We start from the raw sequence: 27,260 nt of genomic DNA on the forward strand, positions 1-27,260 counted from the left end.
GACGGATCAAGATGGCGGCGGGGCGGACGGAAGGCGCCCGCGGCCCCGACCGGCGCCCGCCCCATTCATCGCGGCTGTGACGGGCCGGGCCCGTCAGAGCGCCGTCAGAGCGCCGGGAGCGAGCCCGGGGGCAGCCCCAGCGGTAGCGGGACAGCACTCAGACCCGCCAGGCGCCCGTGACAGGGCGGGTCGGAGCGCGGGCCGGTGCCGCCGGCGCGGGCGGAGCGGACATGGCCACCATGGAGAAGCTGACGAAGGCCTTCGAGTCGCTGCGCTCCTTCCAGCAGCAGCAGGGCCCCGCTGCCCTCCCCGAGGAGCCGCTCCAGAGACCGTGAGTGACTCGCGCCCGGGACTCGCGGGCTCCCCACACGCGTGTCCGGCACCCGCCGGGCCCGGTTCTGCTCCGGGTCTGCTCCGGTTCTGGTCCCGCGGACCGCCCCGAGCCGGGCCCGGCGCTGCCCGGTCCCTGGCAGCTGGCGGCTCCCGCAGACACACACACACACACCGCAGTGTCGCGGTGCTCTGTCCGCTCTCTGCCGAAGTTCAGATCTGGAGTAGCTTTTGGGGCGAGTGCGTTTGAAAAGTCACCAGTGCTGGAGATGAACGGCAGGCACAGCAATGCTGAGTGTGTTTCACAGGCTGGTTCTGGGAGGAAAAAACTTTTTTTCACCTAGTACACTGCTGCAAAAAAGACAAAAACTTAAACATAGCTTGAATAAAGCACTACTTTCAGCATTTTCTCTTTTGTAGTGCTTTTTGTGAGACCTTGTTTTTCTGTGCTTGACGCTTTCTGCATGAGTGTCTTTTCTTTGAACTCCCCAGCTGGTTGTGCAGCTTTCTTGAAATGAGGATTCAAGGCTGAGCAAGAGAAATTTCTTCTGCTCTGTTACTCACTTTTCATATCTTTAAGTGCTGATTGTTTTTCAGTCGGATTTCTTCTTTCTTATAAGAGCAGTGCCCTGGAAGTTCACGTTGAAGTTGAAAACAAGTTTTGATATTTGTGAATTGAAAGTTTAAATAGAGTTGAAGTCTGAGCTCTGATGCTTTCAGAAGGAGTTTTTGTGGATGTCTGTTTGTGACAAAGTTCATTTAAAGACTTGTGCTGAGATGTGCTGCACAGAGACCTAAGAGAAGTTCGTTTAAATATTCCTAATATCTTTTTTCTTTCTTAAATGTGAAGGATAAGCGTGTTGGATCCATGAGATATGCGCGTTTCCCATTGGGGGGCTTTACTGGGTGGAGCAGGGCAAGGAGCTGTTCAGTGCCGCGGTGCTGCCCCTTGCGTTTGCACCCTCCACCACCGCCTTTTACCGAGCGCGTGTGAGGGCAGGGAGCCTTTTAGGGGTAAACACATGAGTCACACTAATACTTTTTCTCCCGCTGTTGGAGAGAAGGGAGAAGCAGCAGGGTTGAGGAGCAGGTAACTTCTGACTTGGCAGTTTGCTGTGCTGCTGGCAGAGGAGCAGAGCAGTGGCTCTGGGCTCTTGGCCACCTGCTCCCTCTGCACTTTCTGACACGGTTGCCAACTAAATTATCACGGTTGGTGCTGTTTGTCTCTGGAGAGTGTTGTCTCAAACAATCACAATGCATTTCCACACTTCTGATGCTTAATAGGTGAGAAAACTCATCTTCTTCATCAGCTAGTTGTTCTTAGGCGCCTTACTGGTCTGCAGGGACTAATTGCTCTGTTTTGTGCTTCTTTTTTTTTTTGCTAGTACTTTGTGTGACATGGATGAACATCTATTTCCAGTCTTTCCTAGGTGCTGTTCAAATTTCTGTCTTGAAAGTTACTGGTAAGAGAGGCCATGATATTGCAAGAGAAAATCCTTAGAATCATTTGTCATGCTTGTGATAGTATGCTTGGTTTGGTGGTCTACATTTAGGCATATTCTGCTGTAAACATTAAAAAATCATTGTTGGACTTGTCCTCGTTGACTTTGCTTTGTGTTTAAAAATAGGTTGTTTTCAGAAAGCTGATGGGACTGTATGCCCCCAGGAACTGGACAAATTCAGTGACAGCACTGAGCCTCATAAAAGCCAGTGAAAAGCTATGGTGGCAGCCTCTGCTGAGGCCTCTCAGACTTTTAGTGAAATAGCAGGTGACACATTGAATGTAATTCACAATACTATCTGCGTTTATTTTTTCTTGTTTGTAGTAAACTGGAAAGGAAAATGGTCTCTGTGTTTGGGGTGTTCATCTTTGTTGTGGTTCTCTGTAAATAACACATTAATCTCTTGTAGTTCTGTGTAGTAAGTTCCTACCATCCTACTGAGGACTGTCTCCTCCTATGAAATGTTTTAAGATCAGAGAGATTGGGGTAGAGAAGAATTAATTGTTTACCCAGCAGGTATCTATATCTTTCTTCACTTTATTGTAAGACAATGACTCCAGAACTTTTGATAATACTGATATCCTCTCTTTTTTTTTAATAAAAATCTTAATTAAATCCAAGCTTTTACCAAGAAGATATGACTTTTTTCTGTTTCAAGAGATTTTAATCAGCAATAATCATGTGTTGTGCTCACATGCCTTCCAGTCAGATGTCAGTCTCTGGTCCCCTCTTTCTTATCTCTTGTTGGGTTTTTTTTTTCCTTGTATGTAAACTTAGCTTGAGTTCTCTGTCATATTGCTTCTATACACTTCTGCTTAGACAGCTAATTTTCTTCCTTATATTTTTTCAGCTTTTTCAGCCTCTGACATTTTGTTAGAATTGGATATTTTGTTTTGGATCACAAAGCCCCCACTAACTTAAAAGTTTACTAGTATGGTGTAAAAATTTAGAGTTTGATTTGTGAATCCAAAAGTGGATTCTCTGAATTTTTTGTTGTCAATTTATTCTAATAGTCGCTTACTGTAATTATTTTCAATTTTTTTTACATTTGATTCTAACCATTACCTTTACAGCAAAAGGTACTGTAAAAGCCCAAGGAATATCCTTTTTTCTATACTCTTCAGTTTTTCTGTGTCTTTTATGTTTGACTGAAGCTGTGGTTGTGGATTGGTTTGATCAGTGCTATATGGAGGCTTAGCATTAATTTCTTGTTTTACTGAAGATCACACAAAGTTCATGGGTATTACCTATTGCCCTGCTTGTCAGAAGTGGTTCCTTGATGGTTTTTTTGCATTACCATGTCTAGGGTGTGTAGTAGAGCAGTTCTGCTTAATTTGACAATCCATCACTACAATCCTGCATTCCAACACCTTGTTTCCAGTGTCCTCTATATTTGGACTCAGTTGTTTCTTGATCCACTCATATTTCTATTTGTTATTAAAAGAACAGTTTTAGTTTCTGTTATTTTTGTCAAGATTAATGTCAAGCCATTTGGTTTGGCCCTTTTTTCTTATCACTGGCTCAGCTTTAGAACTTCTGTACTCTTCACATATTCTTAATTTCAAGGTCTAATAAAAATGAGCATCGGAACTGCAACTCCTTGTAGTCAGCTCATCTGGACTCAGGGCAAAATTATCTGGGCTTGCTGGCTTGCTTACATTGCTTGTTAATCTTCCTGGTGTGTAGAAGTACACAGGAGATTAAACTCCTCTGTAAGTGAGATGGAGCTTTGCTGTTGATAACTGCTGCTTCCATATCTCCTGTCTTCTGTTACTCATCAGATGTGTGTGATTAATTCATCAAATGTGTGATGCTGTTGTTGACCCCCTGGATATGCTCATCAGCAGTTTGCCTGTGGACTTCATGATACTTCTGAATAGAGCTTTGTTTGGTTTTTTGAACTAAAAAAAATCATGTGTTTTCTCTCTAGATACTGTTCAGTTACCCTTCTCCCTCTCTAGGCACAGAAAATATGTGCACATACATAATATACATTACGCATTTTCCTTCCATCTTTCATTTCTTTAAATTATCTTTTTGGAAGTTATATTTTCTCTAGCCAGGCCTTTTTAAATTTTGAAGTTACTTATTTCAGCAAGGTGTAGATTATGTGTTAGTGGATCTCTGTGTTAACAGAAATTTGCCCAAGAAATTGATCTCTGCTAGTCTGAGCAGTATTGAACTCAGACACTGCCTGCCTTGCTCAGGGCTGTGTTTTGTGTAGATAATTGAGAACTTTATTCTGGAAGTAGCCTTTGTCAGTAGTATTTTCAATATGTCTTGTATCTGAAGGAGTGAGCTTATGGGCAAGTTCAGATGTGCCTGTTGTATTTTTGGGTTGAATATGTACTGAAAATGGTGCTCATAAGAGATTGGAACTGCTGGGTAAAATTAGCATGAAAGTTGAAATGATTTAATCATTTTCTGAGGTGCCTGCTCACGTCAGTGGTGCTGATGTTGCAAAATCAGTTGGACATCTTGGACAGTATTTGTTTTTTTGTTAGAGATTATCTGAAATGCTGCTGAAGACTGACACTTTTTCAAGATGGAGAGAAAGACATTGTGTATCTTGAGCAAATTCAGGTTGTCTGCTCATATTCTGCCAGTGTCTTAAGTCCAAGAAGAGATCCTCTTGGCTGTTTAGCTTGCCTAAATAAAATGCTGCCAAACTAAGACAGAAAAAATGGCTTTGTTCAGAGCTATTCCTTAAACTTATAAAAGTAGAAAGTATTTCTGGGATGAGATGAGATTTTCTTTGTGAGAAAAATTGAAATCTTGGGAACACAGACTTTTGAACCCCTCACTTCCAGCCTGAGGGAAGAAAAGGGACAGGGATACTGGGATGACTGGGATACTAATAACTTTTTCTTTTGAAGCCTCTACTATTATTTGAGCTGAAGTTCCCAAATAATGCAGTGTAGTTCTTTAAAAACACTTGTCTAACACTGTATTTTGAGTTAGCTGAATTTAATGTGCTTCTTGGCTACTTGCTGTTGGCTCTTGCTCTTGTGTTGCTGCTGTTAATGTAACTGAAGGCTCACTCAAGGTTCACATTGTTTTCCAACTTCTAGTTCAGAAACACTGAACTATTGCTATTTCATGATTTTTGCTATTTTTTACTGAGAGAATGGAATACTAAAAATTGTCAATTTTCATTTGGAAAACAAAAGGGAAGATTCTCTGTGAATGTGAGTGAAAATCTGGTAGTTCTTTATTGTGAAACAGGCTCAGAAGGGGTGCCTTTGGGTGGGTGGTTTTGCTCCAGTATTGCTACTGGTTAATTATTTAAAAGTAACATCTGCTTTCCTAGAAGTGATTCTGTGTCAGTAAAGTTAGGAGCAGGAGAGACTGCAGACTTGAATAAAATTTCCCAGTCAGAGTTGGGAGTCTGTCTCACTCTCTTTTTTCAGTTCCTTCATTGGGGGTGGAGCAGGAAAGAGCTGCTATTCCAAGAGCTTGTATCATGTTGAAGTGAATGTTAAACACATTTTGCAAAGGAGAAGCTTTTCATATTGTGCTCTCTATTGTTTGTAGATACACATTCTTTGTTTCTATGCATTTTGTTCTCATTATTGTGCACTCAGCTTGGCCTTTCCTGGCCTATACCAAGTGTTATTAGGGATGTTATTTTCAGTGGGCAGACTGTGCCTTGGGCTTTGCTGGTTTTGTGATTACCCTTGGAGAAATGTAGTGTGTGGTGGCATTGCTTTGTCATCCTTTGCACTTCAGATGCAAAATTGTCCATTTAATAAAACTCGAAGTTTCAAGACATTGACAGACAAAAAAAGTCTTACGATGATCTAATGTAGGAGGAGGGTCTTTTTAAAAGAGCTATTTTTTGTTCTCATGGCTTATTTTCTCCAACCTTTTTCTTTCTATCACTTTTATTTTTGCTTTGTTCTAGGACTGCCTCATTTTTTCCATCCTTTCCCTTTACTCTTCTTCATTCTTCAGTTTTCATTCAAGCATTTTCTCAGTGAAAGTTTTGGAATTAATGTGATATTCCCTGTTAAATGATTAATTATTTTCTAAGTTTATATTTCTCCTTTGCTTGCGTGCCCATGTGCTCTTAGCAGAAGCTGCAGATGAAGTCCTGGGTCTGCAGGTAGTTGGTGTACAGCTGTTTATGGAGTGCAAATGTATCTTTTTCTTGAGTAATGATTAGACACTACTTTAGCAAGTGTTTGAATGGTCACTTTTGAACTCTTGTCTCACATACATTATCATTGTGTTCTTCCTGTAGAAAGAAAGAACTTGCAGCTACCAAGAAAGATCGAGTGAATCACTGTCTAACAATATGTGAAAACATAGTTGCTCAGTCATTAAGGTAAGGCAATGTCTTTCATTTATTGATTATTTATTAATGTCTTTAATTCATTAGGATGAATAACAACTTTAGAGTGTTAGTTGTTGGGAGGATTCCTTATAATTGCTTCTATTTAGAACTGAAATGGTATGGGGTTTTTTTTAACCAACTCAAAATTTAAGAAGGACTTTTGTTTACCTGTTGGTGGAGTGGGCACTTTCCTTCTACTGCAGACAGAAAAACTTAGGCACAGAGGTCAAATACCTTACCAGGTTATGTAGGAAAGAGTTGGGAAATTATATCTCCTCCTCTTGCATATGTGGGTATAATATATATATAGTTGGATTATAAAATGCTTTCAAAACATCATTGGTGTTCATTTTCATGGTACATCTTGTAATTTTCTAATGTTTGTTTATTTAGGAATTCCCCAGAATTTCAGAAGCTGCTGGGCATTGCTATGGAGCTCTTTCTCCTCTGCAGTGAGGATGCAGAATCTGATGTCCGGATGGTTGCAGATGAATGCCTTAATAAAGTTATTAAAGTAAGAGCTTTTACTGTCACATTTTGTCTCTTCTTGATGCAGTGTCCTGTCTGAATTCCCAGTGATGTTCTTTTAGTTACTTTTCTTACTGTTGATAATATCTCATAATGTAAGAGGCTAAGTAAGCTTCTGTACTAAATTCTGTATGTGCTCTTTCTCTCTTAGGAGAGGTTTCTATGCCCAGATCAACATATTTAACTTGTCTTATGTAATTCATTGCTCTGATCTATTCTTGTCTTCAATTGTTCATTCACTTTGTTCTCTTCAAGTTAACCAAAACAGGAATGTGGGCTTTTCTGAAATCATCCTGTGTGGGAGGAATTCTCCTATTATTGTTCTGTAAACATAGACACTTAGCATGAGGAAAGGTAAAAATATTGTTTAGAAGCTGATTGAAAGGTAGTGTGGTTTGCTGAGACTTGGAGGAGGAGATTTCAGGCAGAAATTAGAATAAATATAGTATTCTGGAGATTGTTTGTTCCCCTGCTGTGATCCAGAATGAAGAGCTTGTTAGAGAGCGGCAGATGGGCATGCACAGGAGGTCATGCAAGGTCTAAATCTTGATTCAAAGTATCTTAGAATTAACCTTATGAGTAATTTGTAGAAGCTGCTGCTTCAAGAAGGGCCTTGTGTTCACTTCCCTTTTTTTGGGTTTGTTTTTTTTCTGAAATACTTGATCTTTAAGACACTGTTATGTACCTGCATAAATAATCTAGTTGATGCAAAATTTAAGTGCTTTAAAAATATGCAAATAATAATTTTCTTTCATATGAAGGGGTGTGTAGAAGCAAGAAAACTAAACATTGATATCTGAATGAATTAAGTTTTGGGGATTGAGCTTGTGGCTGGAAGTTGTATGGAGAAGCTTACAGATTGTGTAGTGTGTTCCATAATGATAGGGAATGAGGAAGTGTGAGTTCCTTGCTTTTTTGTTTGGCCCAATAGCCCTTTGCTCTTTTCACTCTGATTTGAATGTTTTTCTGTTGGAGGGAGTGCACTCTGTGAAATGCGTACATTATTATTTAACTCAATTTGCTTTAAAAGCTGCTCTGAAACAGTCCTAAAGAATATAAGCTTATTTCCTACTTTCCATGAAACACTTATGTAGGCTTGGTATAAAATTTACCTCATAAATTCTCTAATCTATTTAATATTGTTGCTTTCTGGCATGTTTCAGGGTAACTTGAAAAACCTATTTTTTCCAAATGTTTGTAAGGTAGTTTGTTTTGTTTTCAAGATTAAAGTGGTTTAAAATGCTGGCATCTTCTGTCAGTCATGAAGCTTGGCGGTTGGTCTCAGCTCTGAAGTGGTAACAGTTGTGATATTCCACACACATGGATGTATCAGGCTGTTTTGGAAGCTTGGTGTTCCTTGTATTCTGTTTCTGTGCTTTATGTTGTGTGGAAGCAATTTAGCAACTTGGGCAGACACTTGTGTATAAATGCAGAAACAAAAAGATGTCCAGTTCTATTTTTGGTTGTGCAAGTGCCAGTGATGCTTGTGGTAAGTAGAACAGAGCTGTTGAGCCCCTAAGCTTGCATTTTAGTCCAAGTTCGGCCATTTCTTAGTATCTCAGACATTTTTAGAGGCTAATTCTTTTGCTAGTTAGCAAAAGATACTTTGTAGCTTCTCTTGAAATAAAAGACTATAGATATAAGCATTACTTGTGTAACTATGTGTCTGTCTGGAGTTTGTGCTCATTACTGTAACTAGAAAATGAACTCTTCTGTGCAGACAAGGCTGAGCACATACTTTAAGATAAACACTCTGTAAGTCATCTTCAGTTTTCACTTCACCTACCTGTCAGAACCTCAAAGACAGCGTAAATGGCTCAAAATTTAAATAACTGTGGTGATACATGTAAGAGAAAAAACACCAGGTTGGGACTTTGCAGGTTTCTGTGGGTAAGGTCAAGCTGTCTTGTCTGTAAAGCTGATGCATGATGTTGTAGTACTCTCTGTGCTAATGATACTGGTGGGACTGTTCACACAGATTGCAGTACAATTGGCCTCAGTAATTGGAATTTATTCTTGTAGCAGTTTAGAGCTTACTATGCTTTTTTCCCAGTGATGACATTATAGATTCTAGTTTGCTAAAAATATAGCTGTACACTAACAAAAAGAGTTCCTATAGTTGGATCTGTTGTAAGGATAACTTAGCCTCAAAGCAAAATAATAGCTGGGGCTTTTTTGTATTGCTTGTTATCCTCATATATATATATATATATATAGGGGCAGTGAATTTCTCATAAAAATGAAGTTTTGTGAAGTAAATCCCACCTGCTGTCATCCTGGCACCTTCAGTCTATAGTTGGGGTGCTTATGTTAATATAAAGATGCAACCCAGGTAAGATTTTTCTGGGGAAGGCAATGCCATTGTATTGTAACAGGTGTGATTGGGGTGAATGGAGTTTTGGAGCATACAGTTTTAGCTGGGGAGATGAGGCTCTGGAGGAGCCACAGGCACTCCACTCACTGTGCTGAAGCAGTTGTGGCTTCTAGCTCAGTGGGTGCCATCAGATTTTGTAGTCATGATGAGTAATCCTGTGAAGATAGGAGTTTAATGGTTGGTGGCCAGGAAGGCAGTTAGAAAATTAGAAATGGAGGAATTATTGGGCAAGGAATAAAAAATTAAATACTCCACAACATAGCGCTGCATGAATTCACAATGTAGGCACTTTCAGATTGTATGAGGGTCTCATCTCATCAGAGGAAGAGCTGATGGAAATATTCCTAAATTGTAGTATACACTAGGGAAAAACGTGGAGGAGGAAGGGTAACCATATATATATATACAAATTGTTCTCTATGAAAATATTATATTTTCATATCTTCTTATTCTCTTCACTTTGAAGGTAGAGAATGATCAAGTTGGGGTGAACAGAAAATTACTACTTCTCTGTGCTTGCTTTCATTTCATGTACACTGGATTTTAGCCAGGCTGCAGGTTTGAACTCTGTTGCTGTATGCTTGATTGGATCCTGGGATGTGACACTTCTGGTATGCAGAGCTCCTTGTGGTGTGTGTACTAACTGGATGCAGGAAATTGGCTGATTCGTGAAACAAAGGGTTTTCAGGGGCTGCTGAAGGTAATGGTACAAATACAGGTTCAGTTTGAGAAATAGTAGGAGCCTGCTTGACAGTGGGGGAGTGTAGCAGGGAGTGCTTTTTTGCTGCTTGTGAATGCTATTCTTGTGGTTTAATGTTCTGTTCATGAGTAGCTGTTTCTGGTGATTGCCAGAAAGCACAAGAGGTAAGCTCTGCTTGTAGGCTGATCCCATATGGCCTTTTGCAGGTAGAGTCAGTAAAACAGTCAATATTTACTGCAAATAACTGTTAGAGTTTGTGGAGTTTGTCCACATTTGTGTGAAGGATAAATGTCTCTCTTCTCAATATTTATCACTTCCTTAGTTATACATCAAATATAGGGACCATTAGATAGTTCTGTGCCTGTTTGAAGCTGTTTTACTGCAAATGTAACATTTTTCCTCTAAAACGCCTCCCTCTGATACACTATGTTCTCAATGCATTTTATTGCAGGCTTTGATGGATTCCAATCTTCCCAGGTTACAGTTAGAGCTCTATAAAGAGATTAAAAAGGTGAGTGATCTTTCGTTCATGTTCTTTCTTCTAAAAATGTATTTAGTCTATGTTCTAGTATATTGGAATGTACCATTAGTGTAAATTAGTAGTTTGTCGTTTAAGATCAAGGTCAAATCATCATTTTTAGAAGGATTTGTGACTGTTTTAAAGTATTATTCTACTAAATTCCTCACTGCTGTCCCCATTGTTTGGATTTAACCACTCCTGAAAGTTTATCTGGCAGAAAATGTATGAGCATTCGGTTTGAATGGCACTTTGAGTTAGCCTTAGTGACTCCCCACCCAAAGGAATAATTCATGATGTTTGCTCCACTGACTAAGCTGGAAAGAATAACTCAAACCAAAAGGGTGATGGAAAGTAGATGGAGGACAGTGGCATTCTTAATTGACACAACCTCATGGAGAATTAAGGTTTGAAGTAACCTGCTACAACTACTTTATGAATGTATGATATGTGCTTACAGTTTCTTACAGAGGCATAGGGAAAAATACTGAAGCATCTCTAGGTATCAAAAGCTACAAATCAATTATGTCCACAGGAAGAAATTTAGTAATAGCCTTTTTGAAGTTTGTGACTGCAGAAGAGAAATGCCATGTTTAGAACAGTATCACTGAAATTGTGTCTCTTGCATCTGTAAGCATGTGGTCAGGCTTGTATAGACAGAAAATAGAGGTGTTACTTGTCAGACTGTAATAATACTGTTTTTTTTTTTTTGTTTTGGTGGGAATAATAGAGCTCTAGAAGATAAATCACAAAACCAGTGTGCATAGCTTTTCTTGTGTTAGATGTAGGGCCATGTGTGGATATCTTACTGTATTGCTGTACCTTAATGTCATGCAATATTTTTGAGGGTGTGGAAATGGACATTACCTAATTAACAGAAAACAACCAACATACAAATTGCTCCAAAGTTTCTGCACATTTATAACTGGGTGTAGGAGGAAGTATTTTGTTGTTCAGTTGGCATGTACTTCTTGTAAGGTGCTCTTGGATTCATGACAGGTGAGAGAGAGGTAGCATATGCAACAGGAGCACCCAGCAGACTGAATTTTGTTTGTGCATCAGGATCACTTCAGAAACCATGCCAGAATCTGTTGTTTGGCTGTGAACCTGAGAAATGCATGTTTTGTAATTCAGATGCAAGTATTTTTTACTTGTCATGCTAACAAGGCTGCAAGCCTTTGATATACCAGCTGAAGAAAGCAATAAAGAAATGACAGTTTTTAAACTTCTCAGCTTTGTCTTCAGGGGACTCAATTTAAGAAGCATTTTGGTTGGGTGTGAACTACATTAGGTAGACACCCTACTAGGCACCTTGACTTCCACAGTTTTCTATATTTCCAACAACACTAAGGAATTGTGCTGCATCCCTAGACACTAATGTAAGGGCATTCTGGTTCAAGTCAGGTGCACAATGGAAGGTGTCAGTCCAGGCAAATAGATACTAAACTTCAGCAGTCAATCCATTATGAAGTGCTACAGATCAATATATTGATTTTTCCTTTGGTGCACTCGGAAGCTGAATGTTGTTTATTTGCATATCTACTCTGCTGTCAATTTTGTGCTGTATTTATATCTCCGCAAGTGTTACAGTGATTTTCAGACTCTCATCAGTGTTTCTTTGTTGGCTGATGCCTTTCTCTGTGGTATTTTAAGCAGATTTCAGCAGAGCAGAGAACTCAGACACTTCCTTTTCTTTTGTGGTGTTCCTTATTATTCATTTTAGATTACTCAGAAAACTCCTAATGCCAGCTAGAAAAATGAAGGCAGTCATAGAACTGACTTGACTTCCTTTTGGCTAAAGGAAATTTATGATTTCCAGACACCTTATATTTTTATCTGTTTAAGTAAAATATACACTATTGTATGTTATAGGCAGTTTTTTGTAGGAAATGGTTTTGCATGATGAAATGTGATAGTTATATACTCTGTCTAGAATGGTGCTTCAAGAAGTCTGCGTGCTGCACTCTGGAGATTTGCTGAGCTTGCCCATCTAGTTCGGCCTCAGAAGTGCAGGTAAACACATTCTAATAATGAACTTTCCAAAGAACCTTTAAAGAAATACAGATGCTAACAACATATTACTGTTTGGAAGTTTAAAGTATGTAATTAGGAGGTTGGAGGAATTGCTATCACCTTTTTCTCTCTGAATTTATTTCATCAGTGTGTTTTTTTAATGGAGTTTTAGTTCTATGCTCTACATTACTGTAGGGGGGGGGAACTTGTAAAGATAATGACTTATATTTTTTAAGTGTATTCTTCTCTTGCATTCAGAAGATTCTTCTTTTTTCCTATGTTCTGTATTTTTGTATGGTTTAGTAATACCACAGAACTGGAGTATGAATTAAAAATATTTAGAAGGGTTCAATAGTTCTGCTCTCAAATCAGTTTTTCTCCTGTGCCATACTTAGGCCATACCTGGTGAACCTTTTGCCCTGTCTGACACGGATCAGTAAGAGACCCGAGGAATCGGTGCAGGAGACGCTGGCTGCAGCAATACCCAAAATCATGGCAGCCTTTGGCAATTTTGCAAATGACAATGAGATTAAGGTACCTTTCTTTACCCTATTAGTGCTCCCTGTTAAATCCCAAAGCAGGGTGAGTTATCAGCATTACCATCCCATGGTACAGAAAGCTGTGTTACAGCTGCATGCCTGATGTTGCCTTTGCTTGATGTGCATGAGGTAGTGCTTTGAATAAATGAAAAATACATTTGCTGGCTTCTTAGTTCACTTCTGATAAAAAATTAAGTAAGATGTCCTTGTTTTTAGGTTTTGTTGAAGGCTTTCATAGCTAATCTTAAATCCAGTTCCCCCACTATCCGTCGAACAGCAGCAGGATCAGCAGTGAGCATCTGCCAACATTCACGAAGAACACAGTATTTTTATGCCTGGTTATTGAATGTGCTTTTAGGTAAGATTCAGGGCAAAAAAATTAATTTGTTTTATGTGTAAGTAACATTACATGTAAGAATATGTATCACTTTGCATACGTGAAAGGTTTTCAGGTAAAGCAAGGATACTTTGAAAATTGCCGATACTTTCTCTATCTGGTGCTAAATTAGAGGAAGATACTTCTAAAGCTATTTGTCTCTCTCTGTGCTGCAGTGCTAGTAAGTAATATTAAAAAGAAGTAGCTGAGGCTTGGGAAACAAGTAGCTTGCTGGAAAATGAGGTCTAAGAGTTCTGGGTGAACTTCAGGAGTCTGAAGACTTGCATGGTCCATCAGCTTGGTTTCTAATGCAGCAGGTCTGAGGTGGAGCGTACCCTGCTGTGCTCTGGACCATGATCACATACCCTGTGGCCTTTCTTAGAGGACCACCACATTGATTCTGTTACAACTTAGAGCAGAAATTGAAGATTTTTTTAATTTAAAGTGCACAATTTTGTATCAGGTATTGCTTCCTTATTTCTTCAGCTGGGAAGTTTGCATGGTCTTCTGGTTGTTTTGCAAGTCATGGCAAGAGGCATCTCTGGCTTTCAGTGGAAACTTGCCTCAGTTTTGTCTTTGACAAGGGGTTCTTTACTATGTAGACTGCCTTGCAAAAGGAGAGTTGAGGAAGACCAGCAGATACATAAGGTGTTATCATGTTAGCCTTGCTGCTTTCAAGAAGTGTGAAAAATTCAACAGCTACATTGTGACTTTCCTCCCTCTAAAGTGATGTGTGATAATGTCCTTGGCAATGATGTAGAATGCAAACAGAAACATGAATGGGAGCTCCAAGAATTGATTCTGAATTTTTTATCTTCCCTGGATAGAAGGTTGTGTTTTCTTCCATAACTTACATTAATTTGTAGTATGCTTTGGGGTTGGTTGTGATTAGCAGGTAGGTATACAGAAGAAAGTTCCCAAAACAGGGCAAAATGCAAGTATCTTCCATTAGGATAGTAGTGCATCTGTGAGTAAGGGAATTACACTTGGGTGCAAGCTGTCAAGTGGAGAGAGGAAGCAGGTGAGAGGAGCAAGAGAGTCTAGATCATTTCATGACAGCATCAGCTATTACAAAAAAAACCAAAACAACTTATGTTTTTATGGAGTAAAAAGAGGTGGGAAGCAGGGAAGGTGAGACAGGGTCCTCTGATCATTCTCCCATGCTGTGTAATTGATTGTCAGTAGTAAAAAATACATATTTTCAAATGTTTCTACATTTGGAAAACACTCTTAAATTGCTGCTAGGTTTTGGTTGCTCTGTTTTGTTGTTCTGATTTTTTTGGTTTTTTTTTAAAGAAACTTATATGGACTACATGAAATAACTTACTGACAGTGGCTAGTTTCAACACAAATATTATTTGGCCACTTTGTTTCAACCCTCAGGCTTGTTGGTTCCTGTAGAAGATGATCGTCCTACTCTTTTAATTTTGGGTGTTTTACTGACACTGAGGTATCTCATACCTTTATTGCAACAACAAGTAAAGGATACCAGCCTGAAAGGCAGTTTTGGTGTAACAAGGAAAGAAACAGAGATTTCACCTTCACCAGAACAACTTATACAGGTAAAATATGAATAATAACCCTTATTAGTACCTGAAGTGTACTAATTGGGAGGGAGATAAATAAGTAGTGATCGAAATAAATAGATCAGTCTGATACTGAACACTCTGACTTCTCAAATTCCTGTTTATCTTGATAAATGATAGTTGGTCCAGGAGTGGAATTATTGATAAGTAATGACCAGACTTCTACCAAAAAGGCATTTAAGTGGCTACAATTGGTTGACATTTCCCCTTTGGAAGATTGTGTGAAGATCATCTATACCAAACATCAGTTATTCTTAATTCATTGCTGAAATTTGATGTTGCATGGGATAAGACCCATAATATGTTCTGTCTTCATAGAGACTTACTGCAGTACTCTGCTGGCTTTCAGGTTTATGAACTGACTCTGCACTATACCCAGCATCAGGACCATAATGTTGTGACTGGAGCTTTAGAATTGCTGCAGCAGCTCTTCAGAACTCCCCCCCCTGAACTGCTCCATGCCCTGACTGCCTGTGGGGGCATTGCTCAGGTCAGTGTATCCAAAGATGAACCTGCCAGCAGGAGCCGCAGCGGGAGCATTGTGGAACTTATAGGTGAGCTCTGCTTTTGGGAGTTGGAGTAAAAGGAAATGAACATACATCATCAGCTCTAGTTCTCAGTGTTAGCAAAAGCATGAGGGTTAAATGAAATGTATGAAGCTATGCATGGCATTCTTTTTTCCCCAGGCACAACTGAAGTTCTTTCCCTCCTTATTTTTAGTGGGTATACATTCATTGATTAATGCAAAACTTCAGAGGGTTTTTTTTTTTTACAGTTTGTGTTGATAATTTTTTTTGCTACACAAAGCAAGTTGAATATGCTGACTTTTTTTTACCTTACAACATGAATGTTCTTACCAATCATCTGACAACTGTGATTCATAAAGCAGATCTAATCAGAGTTCATATTAACTGAGAGCTCCTTTCTGAATACCAAAACCAGCATGAAATTAAAGCATGACTTAAGCTTATCCTTAACTATTAAAATCAGCTATCAGCTTTCTTATCTGTGGAGTGCATGTTCTTGAAATTCTCTTTAACTGCTACATACCTGTTTCAAAAGAATCAGTCTCTGATTGGGTTTTTGTAAGTCTGTGTTGAACTATTGGGTCAGCCAATATTGCTGCTTCTGGAAGGTAAATTATTAGCTGGAAGCAGTCATAGCAGGGAAATTTAGAACACATTTTTGAAAGCAAACTACACACAAGTGGCACAGAATATTAAAATTAATTCGGTGTCAAATGGTCAAAAAACCTTGGACTTCAAAAGCAACAAGTTTGCTATTTCTTCTTGGCTTTGGTTTTTGTTTTGGTTTTGTGGGTTTTTTGTTTTGCTTTGTTGGTTTTTTTTGTTTTGTTTTGTTTTGTTTTCCACTTGTGGCTATTAGAATTCCTTCATGATTTCATTAGCTCTGTCTTTGCCCTGATGTGTTACTTTCTGTGATTTGCAGCTGGAGGGGGGTCTTCATGCAGCCCTGTTCTTGCAAGAAAGCATAAAGGTGATTATTTTTGAAAACCAATCTTTAATTACATTCCTTCCTGATTTTTTTGGGGTTGTTCTTTTCCCCCTCCCCACTTCATTGTCTTGCTGAACTTGGGTCTTCATTCACAATTGCCTGTGTTATCAGCTGAGCTTAATCATTGTAAGTAGTGAAAAGACTGATGCAATTTCTGATATTGCAATCAAGATATTCTAAAATAATTTAAAGCAGTATAATTTTATTTTACTGTAGTTCACTCTCAAAGTTATGTTGATGATTATGATGCAGTTTTAACTTCTTAAGAGCACGGAAAAATAATCTCTCTGAACAGGGCATTCTTCTTTTTCATGGTAATACTTAACCAATAATGTAACTTGCTAAACAGTGAGCTTTCCTGGTTTTGTTAGGCCTGGTTTTTTCTCTGCAATTCACTAATGCATGTGTATGTTTGCATGCTTTAATATGATGGTTTATTATTTCTTTTTCTGCTCTTGATGATTATACATTTTTGTCTTGCCTGTGTAGATTTTCTCTCTTCAATAGATTGTTCATTTAACAGGATTTTAAAGAATACAGTTTGCCCTGAAGTATTCTTTTCCCAGTTTGTGCATGAAAGTACTTAATATTTAGTTGTATGTTTACACTTTGATTTAAACCAGTCATATAACTATGACAGACTCGGTCTAGGTACAACTGTGTAACACTTTCATCACCTGAATTAGGTGAGCAAAATGTTGCTACTGCAGTGAAACTGTGTGAGTGTAGTGTAGTCACTGCAAGCATTAGTAAGCAAGAGGTATGCAATGCTGAAGAGAAAAACTTCAAGGAAAAGTAGTTTGAAACTAAGTGAGATTATATAAAGTTGAAGCACCATTACAGCTTATACTTTTTCCAAATATGTCCTTCAATCTTCATGTGCAAGTAATCTCATTAACCACTCTTTAACCACTACTTTACAGTTTGGTATACTCTTATAGCATACAGATAGGTTATTTAAGCTTTCTTAAATAACCTTATCTGTATGCTTTAAAAGTATGCCAAACTGTGAAGTAGTGGTTAAAACTGAATGAAATAGTGCTTACAGATGCAGTTATCATTTCTAGTTTAGAAAGGTCATATTGAAAGAATGGATGTCTGAAAGTAGCTATTGCTGCAGCATCCAAAGGTGAGACAGAATGCAACAAATCAGAATAACTACACATATCACCTGTAAATAAAAAATATTACATTGTCCTTTAGGATCTTTGTCTTGTTGGTAGTATTCAGTGTAACTTTGAAGTATTCATAATAAATTCAATTAAAGAACTTATTAAAATACTAATCTTTCACTTGGTGAGAAAACGTGTACGAGTCATCAGTTTTCATCCCTTTTCAGGATTATGGTATGAAGATTTTGTGGCCTGAGCAATGGCATAAACAATTTGAAAAAATCCCTTCACAGTTTTGTGCTTTGTACAGGTTTATTTTCAAATTGTGAATTGTTCATTTCCTGTTGCTCTCCATTGTAGAAAGGAGGGAAAATCCAAGCCTATTCCCACTTCCTCCTTGAAGTCATTTTGCAGTCATACAGAGTAGTGGGCAATGGATGGGACTTCTCAAGCTGTAATGCTCCTTTGTGTGTAGGGGTGTGAAGTGAGGCTGATCTACAGAATTCTCTGTTTCACATCTTTACAATCTTGCTGCATCAGATCAACTTCAGTTCTGAGCAGCTGGGCTGCGCTGGTTCGTTTGTGTTTCAACTTTAGAAGATGATTTGCTAAAAAGGCTGAAGATTCCTTTTGAAATCAAAGCCTATGTTTTGAAAGCAACTTAACTGGATTTTTTTCTTATCAATAGAGGAAAAGTATCCTGCTGTGTGTGTTATATTCCATTTAATACATTTAAGCATACAAAACCTAATGTGTCTAATGACTGTTTTTCAGTGTTCTTATTCTTTCACTTACTTTTAGAGGTGGGCAGCCATGGAAAGCAGAAGAACATCCTGGTTTGTTTCAGTGAAATGGATGTAATGTGCAAAATAATAGAGAAGAATATATTATATTTTGTGCTTTTTGTTGGGAACTCCTAGCAGGATTTTACTCATTTGTCCATATGAGTGTGTAGTTCTCAATTACTGTCATTTTACGTAGAAGGTATATGGAAATGCCATGTTTACTTTTCTGCCTTACTTATAGTTTTGAGTATCATAAATCATGCTTTTCAGAGGAAGGTAATTCTACAGTGGTACTGCTATGTATGAAAGCAGTGGAGAAAAAGAAAGTAATACAAAAACCCAAAAATACAAAAGTGTATTAATGCTTTTTTTAACCCCCATTAACTTGAATAAGGTACAGAGGTATTCACCCAGAGTTTTCCAAACATTAGTTTCTTGCATTATGAATCTACAGTGCAGCTTGGTAGTCTGAGCAAAATGGTCCTTCTCCCAGCACTTGCTGTGAATCTCTGTCTCAGCAAGGGACCTGCAACATGTGGAAGGATGGGCTTAGCAGCTCCCTCTGCACTCCATGTGCTGTCCCAGGGACAGATTTGCAGTGCAGTTGTGTCCTTGGTTGCTTTCCAGGCAGCGTGCATCTGCGGGTATCTTTCTCTTTCCACTGCCTGTAATTTAAGTAGATAATGCTCTGTGAGTAAGAGAACTCAGTGGTGGTTGGGTTATGTTAGAAGTGGTTCTCAAGTTTCTTATGGCAAAAGCATCTCTGAAGATTTTTTGCCTTAGTAATCCTTGGCTCTCTGTGGTTGTCCATGATTCATTACCCTGTCCCACCTGTGTTGTCTTGTGCTTCTGGTCTGCACTGCTCTTCCCCCTGGGCTTTTTCTGTACTGTTATCTTTGAAGTTCCAAGCAGCCTTTGATAATTTTTGTAGCCTTAAGGAGGAAGAGATTATTTATTCTATTACTTGTGGTGCATTAATGCCTTTTAGAGTTGAGGGCAGACATCCCGATGCTAGATATCCAGTCCTCAGGAATAGCACATACTTGATGAAATTAGTGGGATCCTAAATGTAGTCCACAAAAGTAAACTAGAAGTAATAAGGTTGTAGGTCATTTCCTGAATGGTTGCACTGGTAAATAAAATTGCTTTACTCTGTTTTCTTGTCGCGGCTGCCTGTTTCTTTCTTGATGAATCAGTGAGGGACTGGATGTGGACTTTATTCATTCCTTTCATCTGTTACCCATCATAGCTATGAAAAATAATTTGGATGAACTTTTTAAAAAATAGATTTCACATCTGACTTCAGCTGCTCAACATTTCAAACTGACTATAATTTATGAAAACTAAAGGTTTTTCTTATATCACTTCTCAGGTAAAGTACTTCTTGGTGAAGAAGAAGGCTTGGATGATGATTCTGAAACCCGATCTGATGTCAGCTCTGCATCATTTGCAGGTACCTGCCTTTCTCTTTAGCAGTGCAGTCAGCAAATACATTCTGTTATTGTTCTATGCAAAATGTGTAAGTGATATGTTAGGGTGGTGAGGAAATGTATGGGTATTCAAAAGACATGGTAAACAAAAACCATAAATACTGTGGAGTGTAAAACTTAAAGAAATTGAGTGCATTCTTTTTTTTAAAGAGATGGGGTGGAATCTTTATAAGATGCCTGTTTTCCTACCTATAGTTTAACTGTTTCATTACACACTTTCCTTAGCCTAGTTTAAGATGTGGTTTAGCCTGTGTTTTCATGTCAAGAGTGAAACACAAATTCAAGCACTGGACTGACTGATAAATGCCTGTGTTTTGCAGCTTCTGTGAAGGGTGAGATAACCAGTGAGCTGGCTTCTTCATCAGGAGTGTCAACAGCTGGGTCAGTGGGGAGCTCAGCTGCGGATGCCACGGGCCATGACATCATCACGGAGCAGCCGCGCTCGCAGCACACGCTGCAGTCAGAGCCCGTGGAGCTGCCCAGCTGTGACCTGACAAGCGCAGCTGCTGAAGGGGAGGAGGAGGAAATGCTCAGTCGGAGCTCCAGCCAGATCAGTGCTGTCCAGTCAGATGCCACTATGGATTTGAATGATGGCACACAGGCTTCCTCACCAATTAGTGATAGCTCTCAGACCACTACAGAAGGTCCAGATTCTGCTGTAACCCCTTCAGACAGCTCTGAAATTGTAAGTGTGCAGCGGGCAGAGGGGGGATCTCCTTCTACTGAGGGGCCCGACATATCTCAGAGCTCTTCCATGGAGGGCCCAGACTTGGATTCGTCTCCTTACTCGTCTTCTACTTTTCAATCCTCAGCTAGTAACAGTGGAAAGGTCAGCAGCTCACACCTCTATTGGAGAGCTTGACCTCCTTTTAACACTTTCACTTCAGCAGTAATGAAAAGCTACAAAGCTGTAATCAGTGTGTTCTCTGGGTAGGTCATGTGAAGGCATTACAGATGTCTCTCACTGAAAGAATGGCAATATCAAAGTCTTGACATAAATATAACCTCTTAGAAGTATATCCTTAATTTTGTATAGATATATTAACAATTGTTTTGGTGCAGGAGGGTTAATGGAAGTGTTAAAGGGTGAACAGTTTATTTGGAATGTTAAAGGAATATTTTTGGAGCATGGTGCTTCACACTGCCTTCTGCCTGTGCTTTTACACTTGGCAGCACAACTCATCTTTTTTTTTTTTTTTCATTTTTATTCCATCTTAAGGATTCCTCCTATAATGGGCAAACGCTGCATGATTTATAAATGTAGCAGTTACATATCTAATAAACACCTGAAATGTGCATACAGGATATCTATTTTAAGACATTTGTCTCTCTTGGGCAAGTGTATTGTGAGGTTGTAATAAAAACAGCAAAAATACAATTACTGGGAGCCAGAGGAGAAAATTCAAAAGGGGGAAAATTTAGAACAAGTTAAGATTTTTTCAAACATCATCAGACGTTTGGCTCTCATTTTTTTATAGTAATGTGGAAGACTAATAGTCTCTTAGCACTACAAAAAGTAGTAAATTTATAATCATGCAAAGAAAATACTTCTGCAAGTGTGAGGATTCAAGAACCAAAGGAGTGATGATAATTACTCTCTGGATTAAATGAAGGCAGTGCAGAGGCCAAAGTGAGCAGGCATTTATTGACAAGATGTGTTTATTGGCACAGTGTGTTTATGCAAATTCTTGTCAGTTGGCATACTCTTTACAAGCAGTAATTATGTGTAAAATTATCCTTTCATAATTGAGACTAAGTGGTTGTCCAAGTTACTGACACACAAGCTTTTTAATGAACAACTTCCAGGTGCTTTTAAAGACAGGAAGTAACTGAAGAAGTGTCCTGTTTTCTGATAAAATTAGTGAAATTGGTTTTTTTACTTTTCTGTCATTGATTGTTGTGATTAATTTTTATGGTTATTTTTTCATATACCTACTGCCTATTTATTGCCTTGGTTCCAAGGGTCAAACTCTCTTCCAGATGAGACCATCTTAGTAGTCTCTGGTTTTGAATGAAGAAATTGAAATACTTCAAAAATTCTTTGTCCTTTCTTGTCCTACACAGTGTGTTCTCGGTTTGACTTCACATATCCAGGACAAGTGAGGTTATGGGGGAGTTTAACTGTGAGGTGTTGGTTGTGATTTGTAACTGCTGAGAGAGAGACCTTTGTGATGAGGGAGCAAGGGGAGCTGCAGGGGAGCAATGAACTGAGTGTTTTACTTGGTTCCTGTTGGTAGCCAAGTTCATAGCTCAGCTGAGAGACTCTCAGATGGAACTATGGCCTCCAATAGCCCCAGAGCTGCAGGAGGAGGGGAAGTGCTTTGGGGCTTACATGCAGCTGGACACTAATATTTATCAAGCTCATATTTGCTTTCAGACTATTTGTAGATTATTAACACTGCATGATTCAAATGTAATGCTCTGTGTAAAGATAAATTATTTTAAGTCCTGTCCTTGCACTGTGTAGGTTTTGGAGGGTGCTGAAGGACAGTATTCTGGAATGCAGATTGGGCAGCTGCAGGATGAGGAAGATGAAGCTGCAAATATTCTCCAAGATGATTCGTCAGAGTCCTTCAGAAATTCTTCTCTTGGTATGTTGATAAATACAGGGGTGGGCCACACTGGTGACACCATTAGCCAGGTGTTCAGGTGCATCTGCACTTGAGGGGAGTGAAGACTTATTTAATGGATATGAAAAACAAACAACTAGATGGATATGTGAAATAAGGAATATATTTCAACATTTGTGATCAATCACTTGTTTTGATCACTGCTAATTTGTTTTTCATGTTTGTGTAATTAGTTTAATTAAAGTGCTTTTAGTTTGCATCTGAAATGATATTTCATGAATTGCCTTTTTCTAAAGCTCTTCAACAGTCTCACCTGCTGAAGACCATGAGCCATAGCAGGCAGCCCTCTGATAGCAGCGTGGATCGATTTACATCCAAAGAGGATGCAACAGATGCTGGTGATCACGAGAACAAGGTGAGAAGTAATCACAGTGGTCAGTTTTAAAGTTCAAAACAATGACATTTAAAAACAAAATTAAATGACAGTTATGATGAAGTAAATTCTAGTGGTAAATGTGGGAAGCATGTATATGTGATGTACCTTGTTATAGGTCAAAGTAACTCAGGTTGCATAGGGAATCTGAGTTACAGCCTGAATTTCATTTAACAAAAAGTGAATACATAAGTGTTGATATCTTAAATGCAATCACCAGCAAAGCCATACCAGAACACCCTGCTGAGAGCACAAACCCTTTTTGTCTGTGCATTAGTAGGCTACACTGATACTTTCTTACTTGAAATATCTTTGTGCTCATTGCTACCTGTGTAGGTAACTTCATGATCTCCTCGGAGGTTAGTCTTTGAGCCTGGTGCCATTCTAACTGCAAATTACTGACTTCCTCTTTACATTTTTGACTTTATCTTTGGACCTTGTTCTGAGCTGGGATGAAAGTTTCATTTGTGGCAGGCAGAATTAGATCAGCTTGGACTATTGGGGAATTATAAATGTGAAACTACAGAAAACAACTTAGAAATAATATGCTTTTCTTACAAAGTTTCCGAAGTTTGATGGCAACAAGTGGTTTAGCGTGCTCTTCACATGCAGACAGTGAGTCTAGATAGTTTAGAAAAATCTACAATAAAATATTTTTGTAATAAAATTGAACCAGTTCTGATACAAGGTAGAAGCTTCTCCAAAGCAGTGCACTTTGAGGCCTTTTTTTGAATATATATTAAACTGCATATGAATATTTTATATTCGTTTTGTATTAAACCTTTAGACATTTGAGGATGTGCAGTATTTCTAAATCTTGTGCTATTATTTTTTTCAATTGAAGATTAATTATTCTCTGTATAAATGTTGTGATTTGTCTTCAATAGCCCTCCAGGGTAAAGGGGGACATTGGGCACTACACTGACAGAGACTGTGCTCCTTTGGTGCACTGCGTCAGGCTGCTGTCGGCCTCCTTCCTGCTCACTGGGGACAAAGGAGGTATGCTTGTCTTGAGCTTCATTGGTTCTTTGAGTCTCTTAATGTACAAAGTTGGAAATGTGGTCACTTTGCTCTGTCTTGGTTTTGATGCCACCTGACTGGAAATATTGGATATTTTTGTATGGCAGTCCCTAAGCACCACATCTGCGTTTTTTTAAAATACATCCAGGGATGGAGACTTAACCACATTCCTGTCGTGGTATATGACTGACTTAAGGTGTTTGTTTGTTTTTCCCTTTTCTAAACTCTTACTTGCCCACATGCCTATGTAATGTATTGTTTTTTGAAGGAGGTGAGCTGTAAGTATGTTATGGCTGTATTTGAATATTTCAAATATATTTCAAATGCTGTTCATTTGAGAAAAGCCAACAGCCTGTATATCACTGCTGCCTCTGACAAACTGCAACTGCTTGCTTTGCCTTCATATTTTTGTACAGGCTAAACTATTTTATTTTATATAGTGTTACTAATTAAATTTTAGACAATTCAGCAACCTTTAAATACCTTCCTTTTAATAATTTTTGTTTCTTCCCTGCAGCTTTAGTTCCTGATAGAGATGTGAGAGTCAGTGTAAAAGCCTTGGCAGTAAGTTGTGTTGGAGCAGCTGTTGCACTTCACCCTGAGTCTTTCTTCAGCAAACTGTATAAAACACCTCTGGAGGCAATGGGAGAAGAGTATGGTATGTTGCAGTTCACATGTCCCATTTTAATAGTGTGTTTGGGTTTTCAAATAAGTGAGGCAGCATCTACGCTGAAAACTCCAATCTTGGCTTGGTATTTGTGGACAAATATTGCACAAATGGGAATGAATGTGCTGTGCATGTGATGAGGTATATTTTTTGTAGCAAGATTTAAGTTTCAGTGGATGAGCTTGTAGAGCTTCTGACAAGTTGAAGCTGTTTTAAAACAATGAGTATGTAGAGGGGTTTTGTTTATTTTACAAATTTTTTTTCCAATTTAATTTAGTCCCTCTTAGAGATGGTTTCTAAGCCATTAGGTTAATTTTTTACAAATGAATCACAGAGACCTGGGCTGTGCAGCTGATTTGATACATGGACCAAAATGCTGCTTCTGTTTCCCTGGAGCATTTTGTATACAGTTGAAATAAATCACTAGTGTTTTTATATAGGTGATGATTGGTCTGAATGGTGTGATTGATCTGTAGATTGCATGCACAGAAGGAAAACTCAGAAGGGGAGAACTATGGTGGGCATGTTTTGGATGCGCTGATGTTGATTTTCAATAGTTGAGACCTCCACTGTAACATTTTTATGAATCAATAAAGTCTAATACTAGTATTTTTAAAATAAAGTAGTTGTAACTTATTTTCTTAGAGGAGCAATATGTGTCAGATGTTCTGAACTACATTGACCATGGGGATCCCCAGATTAGAGGAGCTACTGCCATTCTCTGTGGAACAATTGTCAACTCCATTCTAATTAAATCTCGCTTTGATGTGGAAAAATGGCTAATAAATGTCAGAAGCTCAACAGGTAACTATTTTATGGATATCTTTTTGTCTTTAATGTAACATGGCAATGTTTCATTGCTCAAAATTGTTTTTTTTCCTTTTTTAGGAAATCTCTTTTCCTTGATAGACTGCATACCTCTGTTACAGAAAACATTGAAAGATGAGTCCTCTGTTACATGCAAACTGGCATGTACAGCTGTGAGGGTAAGCAGTAGGAATTTATTTGCACCACACAGATCACAGGGTTGTGATTCATTACTGAGATGCTGCTATGTGCAGATGTCTAAACATCCAGCATAAAATGATTTCTTCTTGAAGAACTTTATTGGCACTGAAAATAATTATGTGGTTAGATCATTGTAATCTAATAATTTGTTTCTCAGGAGAAATGTATTGGTATGAGCTTTAATGTTGCATTGACCAACAGAAGGGTGAGTGCATTGGATAGAAAGGCTTTCTAGGCTAAACAGGGGAGTGTGAACATGTAACACCTGGTTCTAGCCTGTATTTGGAGAATAAAAATTAAATGTGAGAAATGACAAGTAAAATAGTGATTATTTTATGAAATAATAATTTTGTAAAAGTGGGAAAGTGTCAGGAAAGCAAGCGGTTCAAATTGGGTGAAAGATCCCTTGGGCAATTGTTAAAACAGAGATGACAGCTGAATTGGTGCGTGGAATTTAGAAGATATGAATTTTATTTCTCGAATAAAATGTGTGGAAGGTGTTTGGTGAAAAAGCAGAGGGATGAAGGAGTGAGCTTTCTTTGAGAGTTTTTCCAATAAAGTAGAATACAGACAAATCAGAGTCTTAAGGACCTGTGAGGCAAAGCATCAATCTTAGTAAAATGTGGATAGTTTGTGTATGGGAATTATGGTTTTATATGCAAAGAGGGGGGGCTTGTGATACAGCTGAGGGAAGGAAATCCATGGGTAAATGAGGCTGTCTTCTTAACCTTCTGTTCAGCAATCTTCATGTTTGTGTGTAGTGATTTCATGTGTGACTACACTTGTCATAATGGCTTTTTAGAAGACTACCAAAATTGTTCCGTTCAGGCAACTTAATACTAGTCAACTTTGGCTCTTGCTTTTTCTCAGTATATAAGGTGATCAGACTTTACACATTTTGGCAGAAATGTTCTAAGCCTTTTTGCTTTTTATTCCTCAAACAAGAAAGTACATTTTGTGTAGTTAAATAAGACATGGAAGTGTGGAGTTCTATAACTTTTTCTAAAGGTCACACATTGTGCCTATAGTTGAACATTCAAATATGGACGTATGACTTTTTCCAAGACTTTGGAAACCAGAACCAGGTGTCCAAAAGTACCCTGTGGAAATTAGGAGACTATTTTTGAACAGATGAGAATATAATGCTTGTGGTGTTTAGCTCTGTGAGTCCTCCTTTAGAGGATTGCCCTCTGATCTGTGTGGCCTGCATTCCTCTCCAGAGGTTTATTTCAGCAGCAGGTTTTAGCAGTTCACATGGAGATGGTTTTCTGGCCTTGCAGGGTACCTAGCTCTGGTGCTTATCCTACCTCTTATGAAATAATTTTTTCTAGTATTCTAAAGAAAACAGGTGTTTTTTCGATGACTTTCATTCTGCTTTTCAGAGAACCTCTTCTGTAATATAACTGAAAATTGTTTTTTCTTCTCAGCATTGCATCATGAGCTTATGCAGTAGCAGTTACAGTGAGCTAGGTTTGCAATTGATTGTTGACCTCCTTGCTCTGAAGAACAGCTCATATTGGCTTGTAAGGACAGAACTTCTGGAAACACTTGCAGAGGTAGATTTTCGGTGAGTGTTCCTATTTTTCCATGGGTGTAGTAACTGAAGTGCAGGGAAATAGAGAAAACTGTAACTGTAATGGCACAATTTCTTCTGAAGCATTAATGAGTTTCATAAAACTAATTCAGATCAGTCAATCCTATATGAATTCCTTTGTCAAGTTACCACTGACTGCACAACCAAGCCCAGTCCTAGTAACACTGTATTGAGGTTTATTGTTCATTAGTCTGTTGTATCAAGTCTTCCGTAAATGTGTGATCAGAGAGGGACCACATCATTTGGAGTCTAACTTAGTTTTTCC

General features: G+C 38.6%; 1 protein-coding gene across 4 annotated transcripts in view; it reads left to right on the forward strand.

Annotated features, from left to right (window-relative positions):
• HTT (huntingtin) overlaps window positions 1-27,260 on the forward strand; it is a 78,558-nt gene continuing 51,298 nt past the window's right edge. Inside the window, exons 1-19 of one of the 4 annotated variants that reach the window (XM_030946836.1) lie at window positions 1-331; window positions 6,076-6,159; window positions 6,562-6,682; window positions 10,222-10,281; window positions 12,221-12,300; window positions 12,696-12,834; window positions 13,056-13,197; window positions 14,599-14,777; window positions 15,151-15,355; window positions 16,251-16,298; window positions 19,586-19,666; window positions 20,024-20,388; window positions 22,171-22,294; window positions 22,570-22,688; window positions 23,594-23,705; window positions 24,244-24,384; window positions 25,039-25,197; window positions 25,282-25,379; window positions 26,829-26,968. In XM_030946836.1, coding sequence (XP_030802696.1) covers window positions 231-331; window positions 6,076-6,159; window positions 6,562-6,682; window positions 10,222-10,281; window positions 12,221-12,300; window positions 12,696-12,834; window positions 13,056-13,197; window positions 14,599-14,777; window positions 15,151-15,355; window positions 16,251-16,298; window positions 19,586-19,666; window positions 20,024-20,388; window positions 22,171-22,294; window positions 22,570-22,688; window positions 23,594-23,705; window positions 24,244-24,384; window positions 25,039-25,197; window positions 25,282-25,379; window positions 26,829-26,968 — 2,498 coding nt within the window. In that variant the 5' untranslated portion in view covers window positions 1-230. The remainder of the gene's footprint in view (window positions 332-6,075; window positions 6,160-6,561; window positions 6,683-10,221; window positions 10,282-12,220; window positions 12,301-12,695; window positions 12,835-13,055; window positions 13,198-14,598; window positions 14,778-15,150; window positions 15,356-16,250; window positions 16,299-19,585; window positions 19,667-20,023; window positions 20,389-22,170; window positions 22,295-22,569; window positions 22,689-23,593; window positions 23,706-24,243; window positions 24,385-25,038; window positions 25,198-25,281; window positions 25,380-26,828; window positions 26,969-27,260) is intronic. The other 3 variants (XM_030946837.1, XM_030946838.1, XM_030946840.1) reach the window with 3 other exon arrangements.

The sequence above is a fragment of the Camarhynchus parvulus genome, chromosome 4 (genome assembly GCF_901933205.1).
Source record: "Camarhynchus parvulus chromosome 4, STF_HiC, whole genome shotgun sequence".
NCBI classification, from domain to species: domain Eukaryota; kingdom Metazoa; phylum Chordata; class Aves; order Passeriformes; family Thraupidae; genus Camarhynchus; species Camarhynchus parvulus.